Genomic DNA, 26733 nt, shown 5'->3' with positions numbered 1-26733 from the left:
GTCTCCCCTTCTGCCGCTCTCACAAATTTGGATGATTAATTTGAAAGTCTTTTCTGAAGTTAAAGCCCTGAACAAAGATGGATGCACAAAGTACATTCTTGATGGCTATGATACCTTGCCCCTTTCATTTTTACACTCTGGGAAACACACAACCAAACTATTCAGTAATGATACACATGTCTCATACATTCTACTTTCTTCTCTTGACCTCACTGACTGAATTCTATGACATGTTCACGTGTATCTGGACAGCATGAATTAGATCCCAACTTTCATCCATGATGTAATTAAAGAGCTGACAATGTGCCTATGAGGTCATATCTGCAATACCAAATGATTTTTTTTCTAAAATTATATTCTGAGTGTCACAACTTGTAAATTCATTTGAATGGTAACCCCAGAAAGATTATGGCTGCTTCTAGCAGCGAACAAGGAAAACTTATTTTTAATTTTTCCCATGGGACTACACGTATGCTAGATGCTTAAAATTGGCTACAATTAATTCAACAGGGGACAGAAGCTTGCTTGTTCAATTATAGTCTATAAGTAACTATAAGCAGAATATGATCTAAATTAAAATCACATTGCACTGATGAAGATTTTGCAAGAGACAACAGAGTTTTTAGAAGGGCAAGCATGTATAATGGCCTCTCTATAGGAGAATCCACTTTTGGTCACCGCAGCTTGCAATACCTATATATGGTGTTTCACACAATAATTTGAATACTATAAAAATGTAAATTTTTGCATTGTGGCAATTCTTGCAAAAATAGAAGCAAGCAAAGATTTTTCTCGCTATAATAACCACCACTACTGTATCATATAAAATGTCTTGATTTCACAGAATTAAATACACACAAATTTTGTATTACCCAGCAGGGCACAAAAACAACAAAAAAAAATACTTGTGCAAAAATATCCACTTTTACAGAAGTTTCTCATGCATGGTTGCAAGCTGCTGGCATGGTGACTGTCAAAGTGTGGCTTGAATGGCAGTGCAATGATGGCAGCAATGTCACAGCTAATCATACTCAACAGACCAACACCCAGTTTACCAGAACACTTTGATACAAGACTAGTCTGGGTCTCACATCACAACTGGGAATTATTCCAATTCAGACATTGCCACTATGTGACAACATCGATCAAAACATCTCTAAAGACTAGTTCCTTGCTGATGACGAAGTTTTGCTTCCACAATGCTTACAACTGACCCTTGAAACCTTATCTCCTATCGATCTTCCTACTTAAAGGGTTTGTTACAGATATACTCTTCATGATGAAAGATGTTGGAAGATGAGCAATCTTATCACCATCTACGTCCCTGTATCTTAATGTCCTTAAACTGCAAAGTCAACTACATTTGGTTTCGGCAACCTTTCACTCTCCATGTATACCCAAACAGAAAACTCATCAATGGTGTGGTATTCACATCTTTGTAAGGCCAAGGTTTCTGTTTGTGAGATTTTGTAATGGGTACGCCATAAGGGCATATTAGTTGCAATAAAAACAACTTGCCAGAAGAATTTAACGAATTTGAAAAATCAGATGCTTCTAATATAAAAGATACTTCTAATGTAAGCCTCATCGTGACCATGTCCAAATATTGGAAGTTGACATAAAAAATGAGTTTGATTAAAGATTTATATACATAAAGGCGATATTTAGATCTTGTTTGAATGTTTTCAATATCTATAGAGACAGCACCTAGGTACTGAAAATGCATTCACACTAATCTGCTTGCCTGTATGCGCACTGAAGTACAAAAATGTTTTAACCCATTGAGGACGAGCTGATTTTGCCATTGAGGACGAGCTGATTTTGCCAGAACATGCATCTGCCATAGACACCTGCCCAAGCAAATTCAGGACTAGTCTTCAACAAGTTAATGTGTAACTGTTCCTTCTGTGAATATAATAGGATATTTTACTATATTAATTTTGAAGTTGGTAATACATTCATGTTTTGGATATTGAATCAAACTAGTCTCCATGAAAACATATTATCTTCCAAAAGTTATATGGCTATCTGAACATAAATTCCGAATTTGGATGTGAGAATCAAATTCTGTGTCACATTTACTTGTTTCTTAACCAGGGGGAAAAAAAAGTTGCATGTAAAGACCCTTTGCTCATTTCAATCAAAGAACATTCCTCCACTACATGGGTGTTGGTCTGTTTCAACAATGGGTGAATGGCGGTCTGTCATACAAGTGTGGCGTACTGTCATATAAGTGTGGCGTACTTTACCTCGACAGTCTAAGGGTTAGTACAAACCAAGGAATGGAGTTTAACACATAGGATTAAAAAACAACAACAAAAGAGATTACTGCAAGCCAGGGAAAAGAAAACAAGTGTGTTAAATACGGTGAAATGTTATCTGCTTTTAGTATTGATCAAGGATTTGTGGGCAGAGTGGAAGGACTACAAGCAATCAAAAAGATAATGTCTAGGGAGCATAAGCACTCGTGAAGGCTGTGATTGCTTTACTTTGAAAGCTGATCAAGTTATGGGATATGTTACAAGCATTGCCAAGTGCCTCTGTGAAAGTCTAACTGGGAGTTGTCATCCTACTGCGCCACTTGCTTTACACACTACTTGTTTTACTCAGTATCACTGGTTCATACTAAATCTATGCATTCCCTGTCTTCTAAAACATGAGGTACTCTGTACAAGATGGGAGTTGACAGCAATAGCAATGTCCATTGTTTAATAACAGAAGACAAATGCCTTTGCTCTTTAAATGGGAAATTTCCAGCAAAGAGACTTTGGAACCAAAGGCTTTTAGAATCCATGATTGCGGGGACTGAGACTTCATTAAAAAAAAAAAAAAAAAAAAAAAAAAAAAACTGTAACAAGAACCTGCAAATCTGCTCATGAATTTTTTTTTTTTTTTTAATAAAGACAATCTTGCCTCACACAGTAATCGTAATTGTGATCTTGATGCTGGTGAGGGCCTTTCATATTGTATTATGCAAACCAGAATGCTACACTCCTGTACAATCTACTTTTGAATCCTTATACACAATGTGGACTACATTTTACATATAAGTGGGCCGAATGAAGTGGTAAGTGAATCTCTTACGTACACTGTAATGGATTAACAATGGGCGGAACTTGTAACTGAACCCCCTCCTTATGCCACCTTTCGAGATGAAACAAGGAGATAAGCATCTAAGCAAAAGCCTTGAAGCACTCTGGGTACATTAAGGGTCAAATGAACATTTCTATTCTGCTTCATTTTTCGTTTCTTTTTGCACGGAAAGAAACCAAGCCCTCGTCAAGCCGATTGTTATCAATTTCAGGAGTGAGTTGCGCTATCTTAAAAAATTCCCATCAATCAACAGTTTCGGCATGTATGTGAGATGATAACTCTGTCTCGATTGCAGTTTTATGGGAGTCTCATTGGCTTGGATATGGATGATGCCCTTTTAAAGAGTAAAACAAATCGTCAACCAGTAGAGAAATTGAAGATGGTGTCACCTACCTCAGCATCAGCATAGGTCTGCCAGCTGTCGGTGTCGGTCTCTAAGAGGAGGGAGTGGGCCTTGGTCCTCGGTGGCCTCCATCTCTGGGGAATCTCTGGGAGACAGGTCAGGACCACTAGCAGGTCCAGGGCTGCCTTGCCGCTGAAATATCACACAGAAATGAGGGGTGTGGGTTGTAGGCATGAGCCCGAGAATGTAACAACACATTAATGGCTGTAAACAGGCCTTAAAACCAGTTGTTGCCTGATGGCCTGGGGAAGCTGGGCAGCCACCACAAGCCTGATAGAGAAAATTATTGATGGCATGAAAATGTGCATTTGTAGGTTTATAATAATAATAATAATAATAATGATAATAATAATAATGATGATGATGATGGTGATGATGATAATGATAATAATAATAATAATGATGATGATGATGATGATGATGATAATGATAATAATAATAATAATAAAAATATCACTGAAGGTGATTAATACCCCCGACCCGTGACGACAGTCTTACCCAAGGAAATTACAGCACTTGGTGAAAACATGCATTGAAGACAGTATATGACATGGCATAACACACACTGAGATAACTTATTTCAAAAACAGAATACATGCAATAACAGAGGTTAATGTGTATTGGTAGCCTGCTACGCAAGATTTTTCCAAGATTTACTGCAATAATTTGATGTCACGATGGAAGTAGTTCAATCTGCAAGGGTTTTTCCAGATTTATTGCTATTAAAATGTTGTCACCATTGCAACACAGTTTCTGACACGTCGAAAAATATGCGTTGCACTTCTTCGCTCCAAGACCAATGTGTGTGCCACATTTCATGAGCTTCAGTTGAATACAGAGGAAGTAGTTCAATCCGCAAGATCTTTCCTTGATCTTCTGCCATTTAAATGCCGTTACCATGGCAACACAGCTTCCGACACGTCCGAAAAATATGTCTTGCACATCTTCCCACCAAGACTATTGTGTGTGCCACATTTCATAAGCTTTTGTCAAAAACTGAGGAAGTAGTTCAATCCACAAGATCTTTCCTTGATCTTCCGCCATTAATATGCCGTTACCATGGCAACGCAGCTTCCGACACGTCCAAAAAATGTCTTGCACATCTTTCCACCAAGACCAATGTGTGTGCCACATTTCATGAGCTTCAGTCGAATACAGAGGAAGTAGTTCAATCCACAAGATCTTTCCTTGATCTTCTGCCATTTATATGCTGTTACCATGGCAACGCAGCTTCCGACACGTCCGAAAAATATGTCTTCCACATCTTCCCACCAAGATCAAGGTGTGTGCCACATTTCATAAGCTTTGGTCAAAAAACTGAGGAAGTAGTTAAATCTGCAAGATCTTTCCTTGATCTTCTGCCATTAATATGCCGTTACCATGGCAACGTACTTTCGGGTACTGTCGAAAAATGCGTCTTGCACATCTACAACCAAAGGCACACATCTGTACCAAGTTTCATGGAAATTGGGCAAAAACTGAGGAAGTAGTTTGCAACACAAAATTTTCCATCATTTTGGCTCATAATATGTGAGCTGTTACCATGGCAACATACTTTTTGTCACTGTCAAGAAATGTGTCATGCTGACCTATATCCTAAGACAAACATTCAATATGAATTCCATGAGAATTGGAAGAACACTGATGAAGCAGTTTTGCCATGAAGCATTTTGCCCTATATTTTACCAATAACATGCCGTTACCATGGCAACACACTTTTTGCCACTGCGGAAATATGTGTCTTGCACATTAACATATTCAGATGAACATCTGTACCTAATTTCATAAAAATTGATCAAAAACTGTGGGAGGAGTTCGCGACGCAAGATTTGTACCCATTTTTGCCCATAATATGCCGTTACCATGGCAACGTACTTTTGGGTACTGTCAAAAAATACGTCTTGCACATCTACAACCCAAGGCACACATCTGTGCCAAGTTTTATGGGAATCGGTTGAAAACTGAGGAAGTAGTTCGCGACGCAAGATTTGCAACGGACCGACCGCCCGACCGACCGCCCGACCGTCCCGCTGATTCCTATATACCCCCTTCAAACTTCGTTTGGCGGGGGTATAATAATAATAATAATAATAACAATAATGATGATAATAATAATAATAACAATAATAATAATAATAATGATAATAACAATAAAAATAATAAATAAATATGGGGAAAATGAGCATGTATAATCATTTTTTAAATGGAAAGCACATTTTGATCCTTGTGCTACAAGTGTGTCCACACTGTGCATGCGCACATTACTCATGGTGTCTTCAGACATTGATGTACACTGTATCATACAAAATTCAGATACAACTGCAGTTCACTTCCATTAGTGCTTTCAGGGTGATTTAAGAATAAGGGGGGAAGGAAGTATGGCTTTAAAGGACAAGTCCACCTTCATATACATAAGGATCAAGAGAATATAGCAATATTAGTAGAACACATCAGTGAAAGTTTGAGGAAAATTGGACAATCCCTTCAAAAGTTACGAATATTCTAAGTGTCTGCGCAGTCACTGCTGGAAGAGAAGACTACTACAGTGTATGATGTCACATGCGTACAACTATATAAGGAAAATAAAAAGAGAATTTCACAAAACTGTATTTTTTTAATAAAATGCACATTTTTTGACTTGTTACTGATGTATGTTAAGGGTGATATTAATTCCCCTTCCTTCTGAAAGAGAGAAGTTGAGTGTTCTTTTGTTATACGACAAAAATGGAAATATGTTGAATTTTCTTTATTCTTTCTTTATAGCGTTGTACCCATGTGACATCACAAGCTATAGTAGTCTTTTCATCCAGCCGTGACTGAGCAGAAACTTTAAAAATTCATAACTTTAGAACGGATTGTCCGATTTTCCTCAAACTCTCACTGATGTGTTCTATTAATATTGCTGCATTCACTCAACCCACATGTTTATGAAGGTGAACTTGTCCTTTAAATCTGAGTTTAACTGACCATGCCCAGTATCACACTCTTGAAAAGGTACATTATGAAGCTGAAACACAAGTTTCATAATATCATCTGTTTGCATGAAAGGATACATTGAAAAGTAAAAACAAAGTAATAAAAGACATAATGCCCCTTGTAGGGGCGGATCCAGAATTCTGTAAAGGGGGGGGGGGGGGGGGGGGCAACTAATATTTCTGGTGCCACTTCCGGGTTTCATTTCATTTTTCTTTTTATTTCTTTTGTTTTCAAGGAAAAATAAAGGGGGGCGTGCGCCGGTTGTGCTCCCCTCTGGATCAGCCACTGCCTTGTAAACTACATCAAAACAACTGTGGTTTCCAGTTAATGGGGACATGTGAATCAAAAGCATGATCCCTTGAACTCCCAAGGGAACAGTTAAAAAAGACCGTACAGCTCTCCATTACATATGATAAACAAAACTAGATTTGATTTGTATTACTTCAATATAATTACAATCTCTTTGAGAAGATATCAGAAGAGTTATCCGGCAATTTGATTTCATACTGTCACACACCGAAAGAGATGGAAAATGTACCGCAGCGGGGAAAACACACAAGGAGCAAATTAGTGTGACCGACATGTCTGCCATAAGCTCCCAGAGTTTGAATCCCGCATATAAAAATTGCCCATGGTCAAGGGCCAGTGAAATTGAAAAATATACCTTAGAAAGTTCACAACATATGCTCATGAGAGGAGGGGATTAAAGGAGGCATCAGTTTTCATACATAATTTTACATGGCATTATGATTCTGATTTTGATTTCTCCATGTCATTTGCAGGCTGTTTCAAGAGCTCCAGTTTGATATACTTTGCCGACGCATTGCATTCACTTTCAAAACATTCAGATGACTTACCATATGGCAAAAACCAATTTGATGACCATTTCACCTCCCATTCAAGCCTAAACGCACACTTGTTTGTTATTTTGTTGTTGTTTTATAAAAATTAAATTGATATGTTGTAGAACACAATATATTCGCGGCATGAAAATTCACGAATTGCTGCCGACAGCCTTTCTCTCAGCATGAAATTTTTGTGAATTGCCACTGGCATCCAATGCATGTTATGTGGGCAAGAACTTTCACGCACATTTTAATTTTGCGAATGTTGGCACTTGCAAATTTTGTGAAATTAAAATGCATGTGAACATTCCGATCATTTTACAGTATTCCTTGTATGTTGTGAATGGCATGGCATGACTTTGTTTGAAATTCTCAATGTTACTTCATGCTTCCTCAAAACAAACAACTAAAGACCCATTACTGAATCATGCAAGAGTTCACGAAATAATCTGAACAAACTTCCTATCCCATATCATACGTTCGGGCTCAACTGAATGGTGAAATATCGTACAACTACTCAAATTCAGCTTTCGGAAAACCGTGCTACACTGACACTATCTTATCTGAGAGCAGTTTGCAGAGTAGCCTCATATTCAATATTAGCATTACTGTATCTGATAATTTTGATGACACTGAAATCTCAAGAGAGCAGCTCAACAAGGTTATCATCATTGCGCACATCACATATATGTCATTGAGTGCAAAGAAAAAGCGAAATACATGTAAGGGCGACGCCCAGGGAAATATGCACTGGCCGTCTGATGATCGTTGTGATTAGAGCACAGGAACTGTTGACTCACGAGGGCAGCATGATCTCCCTTGTGCATGCCATCATCCATTTGATGCAAAAGTGTTCGTAAAATTTTCACACAATTTTGAAAACATACAGCCAGCAAATGTATAAGAGCGGTACAGTGCACTTATCCAACAAGCACCACATTTGAGTACAAAGTATACCGATAATCATATTCTGGCTGATTAGATGACAAGCTGAATTATATCATGGCTTTTATCTTTCTAATGTACTACTGATAGGAGAGAGAAAAAAATTATCACCCAAATCTACTCGTACAATAACATTTTTGAAGAGATACCTGGCTTAACAGGCATCTGATATCAGACCTAAAACCCATTTCATAGATTGCTATCTACAATGACGGAGTAAGTACCATTGAGACAGATAACCTGTAAAAAGCCCCATTAACTCAAGTACTATATAAGATGGCCTTCATTGATAGAGTAAACAACACTTTAACCTGATGCAGAATCTACGTATTATACTCTTTCTCCCCTGTATGATATGAATTTCTCATGCACAGGATGCTGGGTCATATGGGTTGTAACTGTAGTATGTATGTCAAGAAAAATGATGGCAATAATGCAACTAATACTACTACTAGTACTGCTACTTATGATAATAATAATAATAATGATAATAATAATGATGATAATAATAATAATAATGATAATAATGATAATAACAATGATAAAATAATAATAATCATCATCATCATCATCATCATCATTATCATTATCATTATTTATCATCATCATTATTCTTCTTCTTATACTATTATTAAAATACAAATTGTAGCAAATGCATCAACCATAGCGTAACAAAAAAATCGCAACACTAAACATCATCATCATTATCATCATCATATTCTTTTTCATCATCATCATCATCTTCATCTTCATTACAATTAGCATAATGGCAAAAAAAAAAGAAAGATGAGAAGGATTAAAGGGAGATGTCAAACCTGTTGGCTTTCAAAACTTGTAGTCGACCTGGAAACACCTCGGTTTCGTGGAACATTAGACCCAACGTTTCAATCAGCACAATGACCAGTCTGGTGAGATAACAAAACAAAGATGATATCACCATGATTTTACCTCAAACCTGATCATTTCTAGAATGTTGGAATAGGAAATGACAACATAATCTACAACATCCACATGATGATTATCTTCCTCTGTTCTAGCTCATTATCCACACAACTGTTAAAAGTTACAGCCGCTACCAATTTTCAGTGTGATATTAACACTTCTCATGAAAAGTAGAGATAACAAAAACATCCCAAACTATAATGCCAGATTCTCAATGTTATAAATTGTAGCTTAACCTGTTGAGGACGAATCCCGAGTATACTCGGGCAAGTGTCTGTGGGAAATGAATGTTGTGGCAAAATCAACCCATCCTCAACAGGTTAAGTTTTTGCCATTTCTTACAAAACATCCAACTCCCAAACAGCCTTGTGACAGTCATTTGATATTATCTAAAGTGAATACAATCACACTGAAACCACTGCCCACTTTAAAACATGATGCTATGAAACAAACGTGGATTTGATTACCCTTATTATATCTAAAACTAAAGGTTTCTCCAGTGAATATCTTTATCTCCTTGTGACATTCAAAACTAGATTTCAAAAGAGCCATGGATTGTTATGACCATGTGCATCACACACACACACACACACACACACACACACACACACACACACATACACACAGTCACAGAACAAATCCCACTTCCTTAAGCTTAAAGGGCAAGTCCACCTTCATAGACATGTGGGTTGAGTGAATGCAGCAATATTAGTAGACCACATCAGTGAGAGTTTGAGGGAAATCGGACAATCCGTTCAAAAGTTACGATTTTTTTAAAGTTTCTGCTCAGTCATGGCAGGATGGAAAGACTACTATAGCTTGTGATGTCACATGAGTACAACGATATAAAGAAAGAATAAAGAAAATACAACATATTTCCATTTTTCTCAAATAACAAAAGAACACTCAACTTCTCTCTTTCAGAAGGGGAATTAATACCACCCTTAACATATGTCAGTAACAAGTCAAAGAAATGTGCATTTTATTCAAAAAGTAAATTTTTGTGAAATTCTCTTTTTATTTTCCTTATATCGTTGTACGCACCATCATACACTGTAGTAGTGTTCTCATCCAGCAGTGACTGCGCAGATAGTTTAAAAATTCATAACTTTCAAACGGATTGTCCGATTTTTCCCCAAACTTACAATGATTTGTTCTACTAATATTGCCGCATTCACTCAATCCTCATGTTTATGAAGGTGGACTTGTCCTTTAAAGAGAGGAAAACTTATTATATTTCATTACTGATGTTTTGCAAAGAAAATTCCAGAAGAAATGATTCTATTTTTGTTTTTTACTCCGAATGTTTCTTACCAGTAAGTGAAAACCAGATACTAGCTCAAGTTTCCTCTACATCTCCACACACATACAATGTATGAAGTGACAATTCTGTACCAGGATGAGGTAACTGTAATCTACATTATTTCAAAGCTTACTTCCTGAAACACTACAGAGGTATTTCCGCACAGAGAGCAACTTCTATAAACATGCCCAGTGGTGTGAGGTTAACCATAAGAAGCAGACTGATACAGTCAGCGTGGGTTGGAGGTTTGCCTTACTCTAGCTCGTCGGCGCGGTGATGCCGTCCTCTCTCCGTGTGAACGTTGACAGAAGACTTGGGAAGATATCGCTGCAGCTGGAGAAGGATGAATGTGAACAGATCCCGATCCTACAACAAGAAGTAGTTAGTTCAGCTAAGGTCAGTTTGGTGTTATTCACTGTATTTCATGGGGCATCCTGTAAAATGCCTTCAGAAACACTAATGCTTGTACATCACGTAGTCAAGACTGTTTTTCACAGCTACTGGATCTGTTGAGATCATACATGTAGAAGACACTTGCTGTTTAGCTAAGACTTTTGCATGTGTGGGGTTGTGTCTGTCTGGTTTTGCTTTTGTTTGTTTGTTTGTTTGTTTGTCTTTTTAATGTGGTGGCTGAGTTAGATAGTCTCTGTGGTCCAGAGGGGTTTCCTGTGTTCTCTGTGATTCTTATTATGTGTGGCTCAAGTCAAGCAATGGTAGTACATGTAGCTGCATGTGACTAATGGGTTGTTTCCTTCATACGTTTCCTTTCTGTTTTTACAAACAGGAATACTAGGGTCCAGCATTTTATGTGGTTCAATCTATTACAGAACGGATTAACCCTTCACTAGACAAGCTTTAAATCACTACTAGCCCTTTCAGTTGCACAACTGTGCATTGTTCTCACACACAATTCTCAGTTTGAACCACAGATTAATTTTGGCAGGATTTCAACTGAGGAAAAAAGATGGATCTACCTCTAATAACAAATTGATATTCAAATTCTCTGATTTTCAATATGTGGGCTTTGCAGATAGAGGTTTTTCAGGTTTTCAGGCACTGTGTGATTTATGTGCAATAAAGTGATTGCATACATGGCAAAGAGTTGCAAGAACAACTTGATTTTTTTTTGTACAATTTGCTGTAATGAGAATGTGATCTCTGAAAACATAATTTCAATTAGCTTAATATACTGCTTTAGTATATCTGAAGAGCTGAAATTTTAATCTGATAAAGAGCTGAATTTTTCATGTGATGCAAAATTCAAGAATCTATTTGAAATGGACTTTAAAAGCCATTTCGACGTAAAAGACAAATTCATTTAAAATCATGATACATTTACACATCATAGAGAGTAAAATAGCAATGATAAATGATGTACGCACAATGAGAATCAAGTCAAGACATTTCTAAGGATGCTGACAACAATCCTAGACATGAGAAGACTGCAGATATCAGTAACTTTACAGAAACACAGGGAATTAATGATTGACAAAGAAGTGAAGTGAGAAAAGAAAAGCAGGGAAGCGGAAATGGGGCACTTGGGAAATCATAACACAGATTGCAGGCAGACCTGTATGCATACGAGACCCAATAATGTTTTTGCCAAGGTCTCTGTAAAAACAGCAAATTGGAGAGTTGAAAAAGCCATATCCTGCACACGAAACTAAAAGCACATTCAGATTATTACTTTAAACAAGGATGTTTGAGACTACAGATGTTTTCTTTCAGGGGTGACATCTGAAGACTAAACGTTCTATATTGCTTTAAAAACGGAAAATTGCTAAGTGTCTCTTTGCACTTTCCAGTCTTCACAATGACATCTATAGCTAATGAGATCTGCACGTTAATATCAAGATGAAACCTTTTCTAGGAGTACTTGCGTCTGGCCATGGTCCACTCTGTTTTCGGAAGTGTTTTCTGAAGTGTTTGAAGATCATATTTTCCTCTCTCAATAATGATTTTCCCTGAATTCTGATGCCTGAGTTTTCTGAAATATCAGCAACCACCAATATTGACTTCTGTACTTAATATCTTTCGGGCCTGGAGAATTTGACTTTGGTTTCCACTGAATTCTCTGTTGTATATCTAAAATGTCAGTAGTTACCCTGACGCTATTCATCTTTGGAGATTTCTGAAAGCATACATTAATTTGATCTTAAAATCTCAAGAGTTGAATCAGGGCAGTGAACTTTAGCAAAGAAGGATTTGCTAGTAATTTTCCTTTCTGTCTTAGCATTGGATAGTCGTATCAACTGCTGAGGGAGATTACCTTCCAGAAAAGTTTCTTGAGCACAAAATATTTCTCTGCTGCCGTCAGAAGTTCCTGCACCAGGCTGAAGAGGTTTTCCATGGAGTCTGATGAGTTTATGATTTCTTGCTTCAGTTGAACAAACTTTCTTTCCAGCTGTAGGCTGCGTTTGAAATCAAACAAAAGAATAAAATATATAATCCATCATTATCGGTACATCTACATGCTTCTAATATGATAAGTATTAATTTTCACTACGAAATCAAAAAACTTGATTTGCTTTGATTGACTACAGACCTCACAGATCTAGAAATACATTGAAAACATGAGTGGATGATTCATGACATCACTTAGTGTGATGGAGTTGATATAAATGCAAGATATGTGTAAATACTTTTCTGAAGTTCAAGCCTTGTACAATGAGTTGAGATACACTTCAAATCGTCTATATACGGTCCTGATTCTGTACTTCCTTTGAAGAAATGAAAGTTTTCACAGATTCTCTGTAGGTATGCATCAAAGCAGAGAATGCTCATTCTCAGTACAATTTTCTGGTCTTAGTTGTCCTTGTGCATTGAAAAAAACGGTATCAAAGTAAGGATTCCAGATATTTCTTTCACTTCACTCTCTTACCTAAGATTACTAATAACCTTTTCTGAGCCTACTTGGTCCTCTCCTGCAAGCATGTGAGAGATTTCTGCCGGTATCCTGATAATCTTTGTATTGTACATCATAACAAAGGCATATAGGGAAAAAACAATCATATCATTGGTATCGATTGATCAATGCAATTGATGTTATCAAATACCTTGAAGGGACTTTACTAGCCCCCGAACCAGGTTTGAGCCGTTCAGCGAGCTCTTGATCTGTCATCAAAGTTGATCTCTGTTCGTATGAAACAAAAGAAGACATAACAAAACATAGGATTGTTGAGGCACAGCTTGGTTGGCACTATCTTCTCTTAATCCCACTGAAACAATACAATACATAAATTCTACAGGAAAGCCCTTCTACAACACTGATCAACATACATCAGTCATAGATGATATTATACAGGAGCTATTCCACCTACATGTAGTGGATGTGTATCACAGGTAACATTTGCCCCCACTGGTCTTGGGTTCATTTAATACCCAATTTATTCAAGTATCTGTAAAGGTATCTCTGTACATCATCTTCCATCCAGACATGTCCACTGATCAGAAGACCCATTTCAAGCCTAACCATTGAGGTTACGATGTCATACTCACAATAATGTAATTATTCCACGAACTTCTGAGATGCATGAGTAATGGTGAGGACAATGAAATGATGTACAGATGTAGTTCCTCATCCTTTTTACGGGAAAGTTCTGCCAGAAAGTCTGGAGTGGCCTTGTTCTCTTTGCCATTGGAGTGACTACCCCTTGTGGGGTCATCAGAGTCCAGACTTCTGTGTCTTGTCAGGAGAAGCTGTGAAGTCTTCTTCTGATTCTCCTTCCCAGGTGGAAACTGGAACGGTTTCGATTTGAGTTTGTCCATTTCGGCGATTTCTGGGGATGGGAGGTTTCGATATTGCGGTTTGGACTGCGCAGTTGTCGATGACGGTGGTTTGTTGGCTTCTCGGTTCACAAGAGTTGCAGCTATTTGTGAGGAGAAGCTGTCGGGATTATCCACGCTGCGGAGCTGCTGGGTCCTGTTTGCTGAGGGCCTTTGAGGGAGAGGCCGACACGTCTCCACGCCAGTGACCTTTCCCTTCCCTCGATCCCCGGTCAGCATCTCACCACTGCCCAGCGAGAGTGACTCCAGGCTGTGGATGGACATGCTCTCAAAGTCCCCCGATGGCATCGACCACGAGAGGCGATCCTCGCTGTCCGAGTCCGAGTCGATGGACGAGGACATGTCCCGCAGCGACCTGAGGTCACTCTCGTCCAGGCTGCGGTTGAGCTTGAGGTTCCGCATGCTGCTGGAGCGAGGAGGAGGAACCTGGGAGGGATCCTGGGTAGAGCCATTGGGCTCTGTCAGGATGACCTCAGGCACAGGGCTGCTACCCCCACTACTGCTGCCATCATCATTCCCTAGACTCTTCTTGTCCCCAGCCTTCTTGCTAGGCTTGGTGGGGCATTGGTATTTGATGCAAATATGCTGTGTATTATCCCTCTCCTCTCCATTCAAAAAGTCAGGGAATTCATTCACCTGTAAGCGGCAATCACAAAAAGAGAAGAAAACACAATCAAGACAATTCATTTTATGCTACTTACAATTTAGGCCCCACATGTATGCTGCTAGTACGAAATGGCCAGTTCTTAATTTAATTCTTCTTTTTTGTTCCTAGCTACAATTGTACATCCTACACGTCTTCCTGAAATCATGTACAGTACCGTACTGCAGTGAGATTGATGTGATTATTTTTTTTTATCAATTTTTGCATTTATAAATTACTTTAAATATCTTCAAGTACAACTGTAGCTACTGTACATACATTCACATATCAAAAATCCATCATACTTTCAATAAAATTGTCGTACAAGTCACTGTGTTTGAAATCAGTACTCGGGAAATCTGAAGACACTGATAACGATGACAGCAAACTGTATACTACAGTGTAACAGACAGATGAGACAGACAGACAGACAGAAAAGGCTGGTGCAGAGGAAAGACAAAAACAACCAACTCTGTCTTGCAACATTTGGCTTACTAAATAATTGTATGGATGTGAACAGATATACACTGTCCACATGGACTCTTCTGACGTGCTGTACGACTGACAATCTGGATTAACTACTAAATGTATTTTGCATGGACAAGCACACAGAGAAAAAGTGAAATGAATAAAATAAATTGCACTGGAAGAACAAAAGAAAAACAAAAACTGCTACACATGGGGGGATTTTTGTCATGGGTACACTGTACAAAACTTTTGCCTCAACCCTATCTCATCTACAATTGTATGTCATGCACAGTTCACAAAATATGCTTTGTGTGAATGTGTGTTGTTGTTGTTGTTTTCTACAAAGTACTGTATACACTGTTTGTTATCACACCAGATATGATAGAGACAGATATTTACACTTTATGAGCACAATTTTCCACCACAGTAAATGGGGCATGCACCTTTCATTAAATTTCTGCAACAGGTTTGATATATATGATAATGATAATTATTTTTCAATTGCTGCTCATACTCTGTGTATATTTTAACACTGAGAGTAATGATCTATCATGCAGGCATGCAGTGCATTAGTTATTCAATGATTTGTCATTATAATACACTGTACTTGAATTAACATCCTGACAGCACATAAATTTGATTTCGGTGGCTGAAAATGTTCCTTTTTCCATTCCCCTGCTTCTATTAAGTTTTTGCTCTTTTTCTGATTTGCCATTTGCGCTGTTTTCTTTTTCGCATCCATAACTTAGTCAACTATTAGGCATTCACATAAATTATGCTTTGCTGTCATTCCTTACAGCAAACATCACATTCAATAGCCAGGAACTTACAAGAATGTACACGTATGTACATGTAAATGACCAGGATGCACTTGCCTTGAGTTATTCCATCACAAATGAATTTAAGGCCATTTATTGTACTTTGCATACTCAAATTGAATTTCTTCGGTCTGGACTTTTCACCCCCCCCCCCCCCCCCCCCCAACATAAGAATTGACTTTTAGCCTTCTCTACAGGAACAAACATTTCCTCTTACAACTGTAGTTGTATTTCTATTAATCTTTAATAAAAAAAAGAATGTAGATTACATTTTACATGTAGATTACATTTTACATACTGTTCATTCCCTAAAACTTCCCTTCCTAAAACCAAGATTAGAAAATTACATTTCTGGCCAAAGTTCAGTGCTCATTGACCTTTAGCCTCCTAAAATACCATGTGCTGTACATGTTAAATGCACTTTGACTGAACAGTCATTTTTAGCCCAGTTTCTATACTACACATTACATTACCATTGATGAGTTGCTGAAAATTTAGGGGAAACAGAGACAAGCTCTGAAATGAAGGAACAGAGAGCAAAAACTCCCTTGTAGTTTCACACTATTATTTTCCCTGCCAACTCTGTAGGCAGAGGCATAGGAATGAAATATTGTACTATTTTTCATTTAAAGGGATGGTATAGTATTGGTTGAGGCGAGGATTCAGTTCTTAACATATTACCACTCAAGAGCATACAATTCTAGGGGAAATTAAAAGTTTATTTGATGAAAATCAGTTATAAAATGACCGAGATATCCAAAAACAAGGCAAAACAAAGTGACCCTAATTGAAGTTGTGGCCGGTTGCATTTTAGACCAATTTTCAACATGTAAACTGTAAATTCTTCAAAGAATTGCATGTTCTTTCATATTTCATAATAGGTTTCTCAATATGAATCTCACAAACACACACAAAAAGGTTGGGAACCCAAAGCCCTATCTAAAACCAAAACTGTATCATCCCTTTAACTATAAAATCCATGATTTTATCTACAACAGTGTACATATAATCTACAAAAGCCTAAGCTTGAGAAAGCATCTACAAGTGTACAAGTACAGTAACAATAAAGCAGTGAACACACACAAATATATTGTGTGAATAACTAACTGGTCACCCATTTGTATCTATCACATAGATATGAGATAATATCTATTTTTTCACCTGATATGCAACAAATGACGAAGAAATCAATAAACGTGCTTCACTTATTCAGTCAGCAAGGCCACACAAACTGCAGTATATAATTGTGGAGTGCAAGTACATGAAATAAAAGATTTTTTTTAAGTATCTCTACAGAGATATGCCTGTAGTTCATATCTCCTGTCAAATATCACTCAAAATCTTTCATTCATTGTGCAAAGGCATAGTGTTGTAGATAACAATCTGAAATATCAGCCCAACGCTTTTTGCTTCGATGAGTCCTCTTCATTTGCTCCTCCCCCACCCCCACCCCTTTCCTTTACACTGTATCTTTTTCTCTCTCCCTCTGGTGCAATCAACAGTTGCCACGACTGCAGTTAATGAAACCAGTGACACTTTTGTCGTCAGGTTTTATGAGAAACCTTTGGCAATGGCATGCTGCGTTGAGGCCTGCTCTACAAATTGTATGATTTGCTTGCTAGATAAACCTACTGTAAAATCTACACAATTAATCTCAAGCCTTTATAACAGCAGTACAAAAGCTACTGTTAAAGTTATATTTGGAACCTGAATAGAACATAATTTACAATGTATAATAGCTCTACATTCTCATTCTTACACTGTACAATATTTTCCTATAAATGGATCTGATATGTTACAGTGAATGTCTGCACTCTTTAAAAGGAAGTTGTGGAAAAACATGTTGCATTCTTCAGAATAACTGATCAATATCATGTTACAAGTCTTTATACACGCCATGTACACATAATGCACACAAAAGTTGGCACTTTCATTTTGAATGAATAAATGCAGTACTCGCTGCATGCTACATGTACAATGTATTAAGGATTAGAATTAGGCTTTGCTCAGTGGCCTAGTGGATAAGATGCCCATCCAGTGATCAGGAGATCATACGTGTACTGTACATGTTAGTTCAATTTTGCCCAAGTACAAGTACAGTGTATGTGCCTTTATTTTTATCATGGCAAGCACTAGACACTGATTAATTTGTTGTTGTTAATTTTTTTAATCAATGTAGGGCAATTTGTTACTCAGTTGCAATAAAAGTTGGGACATTGGACACTTTGCATCTGACTGTTGCACATTAATGTACAGTGCATACTACATGCAAGTAATTTTTGTGTGTGTCACAGTTGTATTTATACAATTTTACATATTTACACACATTACACACGGCCAGATTTGTTATCTAATGAGAATTTCAATGCCCTGTCTATAGCCTAACCTTTCATCAGATCATATTCTTCCATGGAATCATTGCAGGATGGGTAGTTAGCATGCACAGACAGTATACTTGCTATTAAACATAACAATCACATCAAAGTTCTTATTTCACAAAGTAGACATACAGATACAAAGTGCAGACTTCTTACAAAATAAGCTTTAGTGAAGGGAAGATCAAGAAAGCATCTTCATTACATTGAACAACTAACAACCTAGAGTAAAATGAAACAAAATAACAAAAAATACATTTTTATGTTAAGCGAAGTTTTCACAAAAGCAGATGCATTGCATGGAGTATAGTGTAATAATGAAATTTTCTTTCTTAGAGACTTTCTACATGATAATTACGCCAAGAAGGATATTGCTTTGAAATCTACCTGTACACACCCTTGGTACAAGTGTATTGTAAAAGCACTAAGGTGCCTTGGAAACAAGGATTATTCTTGGCGGGTTATTATGACAACTGTTGCCAAGCAAGTTTGTTTATATCTCCCGCCACATCAAACAAAGCGTTTCTATGGAAATATGAACAGGATATTCACTAGTGCTTGAATGACTTTTTTTCCAAGGACGCATTCAGTACATCGTACTTCTAGGCAAATTTGTTCAGTACGACTAGAAAAATGCCTACTTTGTAGATGGTGATTTACTATCCTACTGTATGGTAAAGACAGCAAATGAAGTATACCTAATGATGCATATTTCTTGCATAGTGAATGAAAAAAAGAATGCTTTTCATTCCACCGCACTGCCTCCCAGATCTGGGGTAAGCACAAAGAGCACGGTGATGCCTTGGCCAGGTCAACGAACACAATGTCTTTCAGGAGTGGTTAGCCACCTTTATTGATTGCACTTTGTATTTGTCCTGTCCGATAAATTGGGTCCCATTGGCCACTGCAATCTGTCCATTCTTTTGTTCTCTGTATACATATGTAAAAATGAGTCAACCACTGCAACCTTGCCTTTACAGTCCTCTGCAGAAGCAGATTTGCATTTGCTTTGTTTTGTATTTGTTTAGAGTTCTAGCCGAGGGCATTAGTTTGTACTGAGCTGGATTGTTGAGAAGAGTGCTCCACAAACAAGAAAATCACAGGAGTTAACTTGCTTTTCAAAAGCAGGCATATAAAAGGGTCAAAAATAAGACTTTAAGCAATACATTTCATTTTTAAATTCCCAACAGCTAAAAAAAAAAGAATCTTTTTAATTTTTTTCCAGATGTACTGTAAACACACAAATTTTTGTGGTGCATTGATTCTTCACATTACATGCTACTTTTCGGCAAGCTTGAATTCTAAAACCTGCGAGAATATCTTCACAATTTGGAGAAGACTACAATGTAATGTCAAAGTGCATGTACAAACATCCATTAATGTGTTCAACTATGGTGCATTCACTCAATCCAATTTATATATGATTTGGGGTCAATTCATCTTTAGATAATCATGGAGTATTTTCTTTGTACAATGTTCACATCTCACCTGCCAGAAGAAATTAAGTCACAAAATAGTCTGATCCTTTGTACTTATTATTAAAGTGAATCCAACAGCACCATTCTGTCAATCTATCAGCTCAAATTTCTGTTTGGTTATTACTGTGTCTTGCAACTTTGTTGCTGTCGATGGTATCTTTAACATGGGCCACATGTAGTCATGGCAACTCACAGTAATTAATCAAGGACGACTGTGAAAAACAGTCTGGTAATGAGCAGCACAGTCCATGCACACAGCGATACCAGTGTAATGTGTTCAGTTTGTCACATACAAGTGTGTACAGCCTTGTAATTAGGCTGAGATGTTTCATTAACCAGTCAGTAGCATGACTGCTGTATAATCAACAGGTCTGAGTTTGAGGCCCAGTGAGACAATGTTGGGTGTTTCTGTACGATCCTGTTTGGGAAGAGGCAAAATACTCTGTTCACCGCCAGGAAGGTTTGGCAATGTAAAGTCTGCATTCAACCAATTCAAATTTTTGCTAATTTTGTAAGAAGCCAAGATTTGCAAAATTTTGCCAGTGGAAGTTCTTGTCTACACTCAATACATCATATGACAATGCCAAACACACAAATTTCATGTCGCAAAAAGGCCATCAGCTCTAATCCATGAAAATTTCATGTCACTTATATTTCTGGTTTTACAGCACACATTGTACGAGGGATCCCTGATCAACACACATAAAAAAATGGTCTTGATTCTTGTGAAAAGCCAGGTGCAAAACCCACCAAAGTGGTCTATCGTATGCAAATGTACAATGTATACCTCAAGTATTAGAAAGTACTAGTGTGGATATGATATCAACATTTTATGGTTAAATACTGCTTACAAAAGTGACAGTTCATAAAGTCAACAAATGATACTGTATATTGAAAGGCACATCATGTAAAACTTACATACGTACTGTAAAAGTGGATATTTTCGCATGACTAATTTTTGGCGCTTGGAAGAGTAAGATGAGTTTCGGATTTCTGGCTGCACGAAATGCATTCCATGAATATTTCAACACTGAAAAAAATTCCTTTCTTTTACAGTACTTAGTAAGAAAAAGAAAACTCACTAACTATTGTATTGTAAGTCAGCATCTGATGCAGTTCTTGACTCGTGTGATATGCAGTTTACAATATTAAAATTACTCCCCACTTCTACTTTCCAAAAATCCTGCTCTTGACATGACTAGAGAAAACACTTAAAATATCCATGATGCACCATCTGAAGGCTTGCAAACATCACTCCCACATGAACAGATCTTCTGAATATATATGCATAATCAATCTGAATAATACCGATACCAAATTTTACCCCTGTAGTCAACTTCTTGTCCAAGGATGTACAATAAATGCTGCGCATGATTGAACCCAAGATCTCTGATTTACAATGTAGGGGTCCATGGAGCTGTGACTACATTGTGCTTAAATTGTCCCGAAGGCAGGTTTATAGAAGATATTTATATACACGGTACAGGTGTGAGAGTTGGCATACATTTGCTTTTAATGATACTGTAAATGTGGATATTTTAGCGCGACTAATTTTTCGCGCTCAGCCAGGTAAGAAGAGTTTCGTGTGTTTTTAATTCCGTAGAATCAAGACCTTAACCATTGGAACATATGGCAGGCAAAAATATTGATGTGCTTTTATTTTCGTGCTAGTTTCTGGTTGCATGAAAGGTGCGCAAATTTCAACACCAAGAAAATTTCCACTTTAGTTGTAAACTCGAATGCTGTATGTGGATGTTAACTACCCTGACAAGCTTGCACTGTATGAAATTAGCAGGCCTTTTAAAAGTAGTTTCTTTTGAAAGCCCTGCCTTCTCCATGTGATTTTGAATAACTCTAACTTATAGCTTGTGAGAAGAACTTTTAACAACGTACAACATATTTGGTAGCTACATTGTACAATGAAAATCACTAATACAATCATTGAGTGGACATGCAAACAATTACAATGCATAGTGTACATCTGTACATTTACATGTAACTTTTGGGAATGGTAATTACCACAGTATTTTTTTTTCTGCTTTAAAAGAAAAAAGACAAGGGGAAAAAGAGCTTTACAGTAAAGTACAAAGAAATCTCTGAATGTACTCCATCCAAAAGAAGTATCCCACTGAGCTCACTGCCTTCCCTTTATAAATGTACAGTGTAGATTGTGAGATGTTTTGGTAAGTTGTTGTAGTTTGTTTTTTTTGGTAGTATTCTATTACTTTTTTTTTTTTTTTAATTTTAACTTCTGGGGTTTGGAACGGGTTAAAGAAGCTTGGGTTATATAGGATATTAAGAAATGATATAGGTCAATTCCATTGTGACTTATGGGACAAAGTGACAATTTTCTGCAATTTCAAACCAGTATTTTGAGAAAATAGTTGCATCAAATGCATTTTTCTCAGTTCATGGTTAGACCCATCATATCACAGTTTATGAAAACACCATACTAAGTTTGAAAAGTATCATTGCATTACGTACAGCAACGAAAAATTGCTGTCGTGACTTATACATTTGAGGACCACCATTTTTCACATGGGAAAGTAAGTTCTGAAATATTCTTACACACAGAGTCTCTGGAAAGATATTTTCTTTCCTGAATGTAGCAAAGGGTTGGTGCTTACCCTGAGACAAGTGGTATCAATATCTACTTATTGGTACAGTAGCAGGATAGGGAAAACCAGTGTGACTGATGGGACACAAAAACGTGACTAATGGGACGCTATCAACTACCACATTTTGAGATTGAGAGAATGATATTTACTGATGCCGGAACAAGTTCTAGAACATCATAAACCAATCTATGACCAAAGAACATTCAGAAAATAAGCCACCTGAGAATTGCACAAGCTGTATTATGGTCACAATAGTGTATCAGAAATGATACATAAATTCTGCAAAAATTGGCAATTTTCATGAAAAATGAAGGTTTTTCGGACATAACTCCACTCGACGTTCACCGATGTTCACAAATGAGGTATAATCAAAATATCCGTTGTGGAAGGCTGCTTTGAGTAAACAATACCAGATCATCTAATTAAGCTTCATTAATCATCTACACTCAATAGTTTGATTTTCATAAAATGCAACCTTTCCGTGGAATTGACCAGTATCGTTTGTATGATTGTGTAATAGATTAGTAGGGTGTCGATTGTGTACTGTGCCTGTCACTGAGAACTGTGAATGTGAGATGTGTTTGTATTGTCATGAGTACTTTGGTATAGTGTTATGTTAATGGAAACAAAATTTCTATGTCTGACATAGACCAATAAAGATGAATGAATGAATTAATGGATGAATGAATGAATGAATGAATGAATGAATGCAATAACAAATACTGAAAATGCCTCTTTCTCCTAAATGTCATTAAACCATTGCTTTCAAGACTTCTTTCAGGTGACCATTCATTACAATGCCATTACAATTGTATATATTATATGTGAATTGAAAGATAGCAACTCTTTTGAGTGAAAAGATAGTGTAAAGCTACAGAGGTGTATAGAAAGTAAACCCAGAAAGTGATGTGCTGACAAGACCAAAAAAAAAAAGACAAACAAGCAAGTTACCGGTACTTGATTTGTCACTCTAACTTTAAGAAGGAAGATCTTATAGTCATCCAATTATACATTTCATTGAGGAATCTTTGCTGAGCATGTCATTTCAAATTTTAACAAACTTGTACTTTTGTGACGTGTTTTCAACTGTGGGTTCTATACTAAGATCTAGTCTGTTCTTGAATGAAATTCCAGATGCAAGATATCTCTGCAGTCTGGTAGATAGCTGGTACTGTTGAAACTTGAGAACAAAGAATTTTATCATGAGCACAACAGAAAGAAGAGTGTACTGTAACTAGAACAGTGTTAGTGGATCAGAAGCTCAAGTAGAGGGCATAGGCATGGTTGGACTTGGAGCAGCTTTTTATCTGCACATGTTTTGACTAGCACTGTACATGTACATTATTTACAGTTATTTATGAATTCACTTATTAATCCACATAAATTCAGTTATTCATTTATCATTCTTCATCCAACATAGCCCCAACAGTAGTTTCAATATACACTTGTACACTGTTATTCTTGGCGGCCCTGCAACAAAATAACAAAGGAACAATTTCAAGATACACAAAGTCACAAATGAAGGCCATCCACAACATTGTACAAATGTACATATTTGTTCTCTTCTTTTTTTTTCAGATAGATTTTAACACAAGAGTTAAGACCCTCTGCTATAGACCTTTGTTAACAATTATGCCCCAGGCAGGGGTGAGCATAGTTGTAAACAAAGGTCTATAGGTATATAGCAGTGTAGGCTACATTTCTTTTTTGTTTCAAATGGCCAAGATGATGGTTTCACTCACCAATTCAACCGACGTCAGTTCCCCGAGATGAACACCATCTTCTGGCCGAATTGTCCTGGGCGGATTCTCTGTCAAATAGAGTCTTTCATCACTGAGGATCACATATTTATATGCTTTCTTCTCCTTGCGGTGATCAACAATACAGGGCTCATACGTGACTATACGCTCATACACACTTTCTGAGAGGTTAAGTTTAAGAAAGCTGTCGAGTTTGCTGTTCCGCTTAGTGGTGGACGCTGATGCATTTCGCGCCATAGACCAAGAGAACTGTACAAAAATAGTAATAGGTGGGACTACATTGATGCTATGCGCATCAAACGAGCAAGTAACCACGTAACCGCCGGTTTAGCGACATACCCCGTGAAATACCTTCAAATTCGCATAATCATCACATGAAATTAAATTTCCAGGTGAAGATGGATATGTCATTTCACATGTTTCACGTTTATAAATCAGAGAAAAACGAAGTTTCTGGCGCTGTGCCTTTGACGATGAGGTTTGGCATTTCCAACGAAGTAGCGTCCCTAGCAGCAGCAACGAGGCATCAAATTGTGTGTAAACGTTAAGCGGTGTCTGTGCAATCTAGCAGTAGCTACATGGAGTATCGCCCCGCGGATTCGATCGTCGATACAAACCGGCCGCGGCCCAGCAGTGGATTGATCGGAATGTGGCTGCAAATTCACTCCAATAGTACAGTACGTACAGTACGCAAGTGATTAACGGGTACGAGTAAATGAATGACATCAGCTGATGATGTTTATATATGAATGACGTCTTTCGGGCTCAAATTTGGCAGGTGTTTTTGAAATATTAATCTGTTCATTTCTGGAGGCGCAAATTGTATGTTGTTAAATTTCGAGGTTTACTTCCCGCGGCAGCACGTCATACATCTGCTGGAGATCACAAAGGATAGGAAAAACTAGCTTATTTGGAGACATGGTACACATTTATAAATAAAACTCACAAGAACAAACTCAGAAATCAAAACCAGAAAATAAGAAGACACATCAGTAAAAGCTTACACTTGTTTTCGTTTTGTAGGAGCTAATGGCAAACTCACTTGGGTGAAATGTTTGAATTAATGCAAGATGGTCTTATAATCAGCATAGCCGCTCTCTGGCACCATCTATTACACTGTTTCTTATACACTCTGTATTGGGACACCGAGGCTATACATTCTTCCTGCGACTTCTTTCCCTTTTCTTTATCTTCTTTCTTTATTTCTTTAATTGGATTTTCATGCCTTTTTTTTTATCATCCCAGTTTCTTCCTTTCACCTACTGTCTGTCTGTCTGTCTCTCCCCATCTCTCTCTCTCTCCCTTTCTCTCCCTCAGTAGTGTCCCCCCCCCCTTAATTTATATTGCGCAAGAGCGTTATGTACGTGCAGTTTTATATTCGCACATGACACATTAAAGGGCTTGTATAGTTTTGGTTGAGACCTAACTTCAGGTTTGTTAAATTTTTGAGTGAGATAATGAGAAACCTCTGATGAAATATGAAAGAGCACGTAATTCCAAGAGGAATTCAATGTTTATTTGATGAAAATTGGTAATGAAATGGCTGAGATACCCAAAAACAGAGCAATACGAAGAAAATGTGGGACCCACATTTCATTACGATCGCTATGTTTTACATTGTTTTTGGATGTCTCAACCATTCCAAAACCGATTTTCATCAAATAAACTTTGCATTCCTCTTAGCAAAAAGTTAAAAGCCAAATCCTCGGCTCCACCAATACTGTACCATCCCTTTAAACACGGGATGAAGATGGCCTTGTTTCTCTAATGATTACATTCATTCCACCTCCATCTCCCCCCCCCCCCCCTTTGCCGGCATGAACACACTACAGGGAATCACTATACACACTTACACAAACAGTCACATTGTGTATCAAAACAAACAAACAGAATTTATCAAAGAACTATTCATAGGCCTATACAGATTACAGATTCACTCATGAAAACCTGAAAACCCAGCAAATTCTTGAATTCAAAATGGTCGAATGTTCGGGGCCGGGGGATTTATGGGGAGTGTTGCCCCTTGACCCACGACGATCAATATCATAGATCCCCCCCCCCCCTCACAACACACACTTATACACACTATTACACACTAACACTTAGCGATCCATCATGCATAAACAGAATCTAGAAAATATAATAGATACCAATTATGGTTGAGAAATGGATGAATGAATGAATGAATGAATGAATGAATGAATGAATGAATGAATGAATGAATGAATGAATGAATGAATGAATGAATGAATGAATGAATGAATGAATGAATGAATGAAT

At 37.4% G+C, this 26733-nt stretch overlaps 1 protein-coding gene across 1 annotated transcript in view; it reads right to left on the bottom strand.

Moving 5' to 3' along the window:
• LOC139717224 (uncharacterized protein C12orf56-like) overlaps positions 1-24690 on the bottom strand; it is a 43424-nt gene extending 18734 nt beyond the window's left edge. Inside the window, exons 1-7 of the mRNA XM_071628726.1 lie at positions 24436-24690; positions 14006-14929; positions 13564-13640; positions 12777-12918; positions 10764-10873; positions 9078-9167; positions 3487-3628 (exon numbers count right to left, since the gene is read on the bottom strand). Of these exons, the coding sequence (XP_071484827.1) occupies positions 3487-3628; positions 9078-9167; positions 10764-10873; positions 12777-12918; positions 13564-13640; positions 14006-14929; positions 24436-24690 (1740 nt within the window). The remainder of the gene's footprint in view (positions 1-3486; positions 3629-9077; positions 9168-10763; positions 10874-12776; positions 12919-13563; positions 13641-14005; positions 14930-24435) is intronic.
• Between the last annotated feature and the right edge of the window lie 2043 nt (positions 24691-26733).

This window comes from Diadema antillarum, unplaced genomic scaffold (genome assembly GCF_040938485.1).
Source record: "Diadema antillarum isolate AM-2024a unplaced genomic scaffold, OU_Dant_1.0 scf00000072, whole genome shotgun sequence".
In the NCBI taxonomy this organism is placed as follows: Eukaryota; Metazoa; Echinodermata; class Echinoidea; order Diadematoida; family Diadematidae; genus Diadema; species Diadema antillarum.
This window is presented reverse-complemented; position numbering and strand designations above follow the sequence as displayed.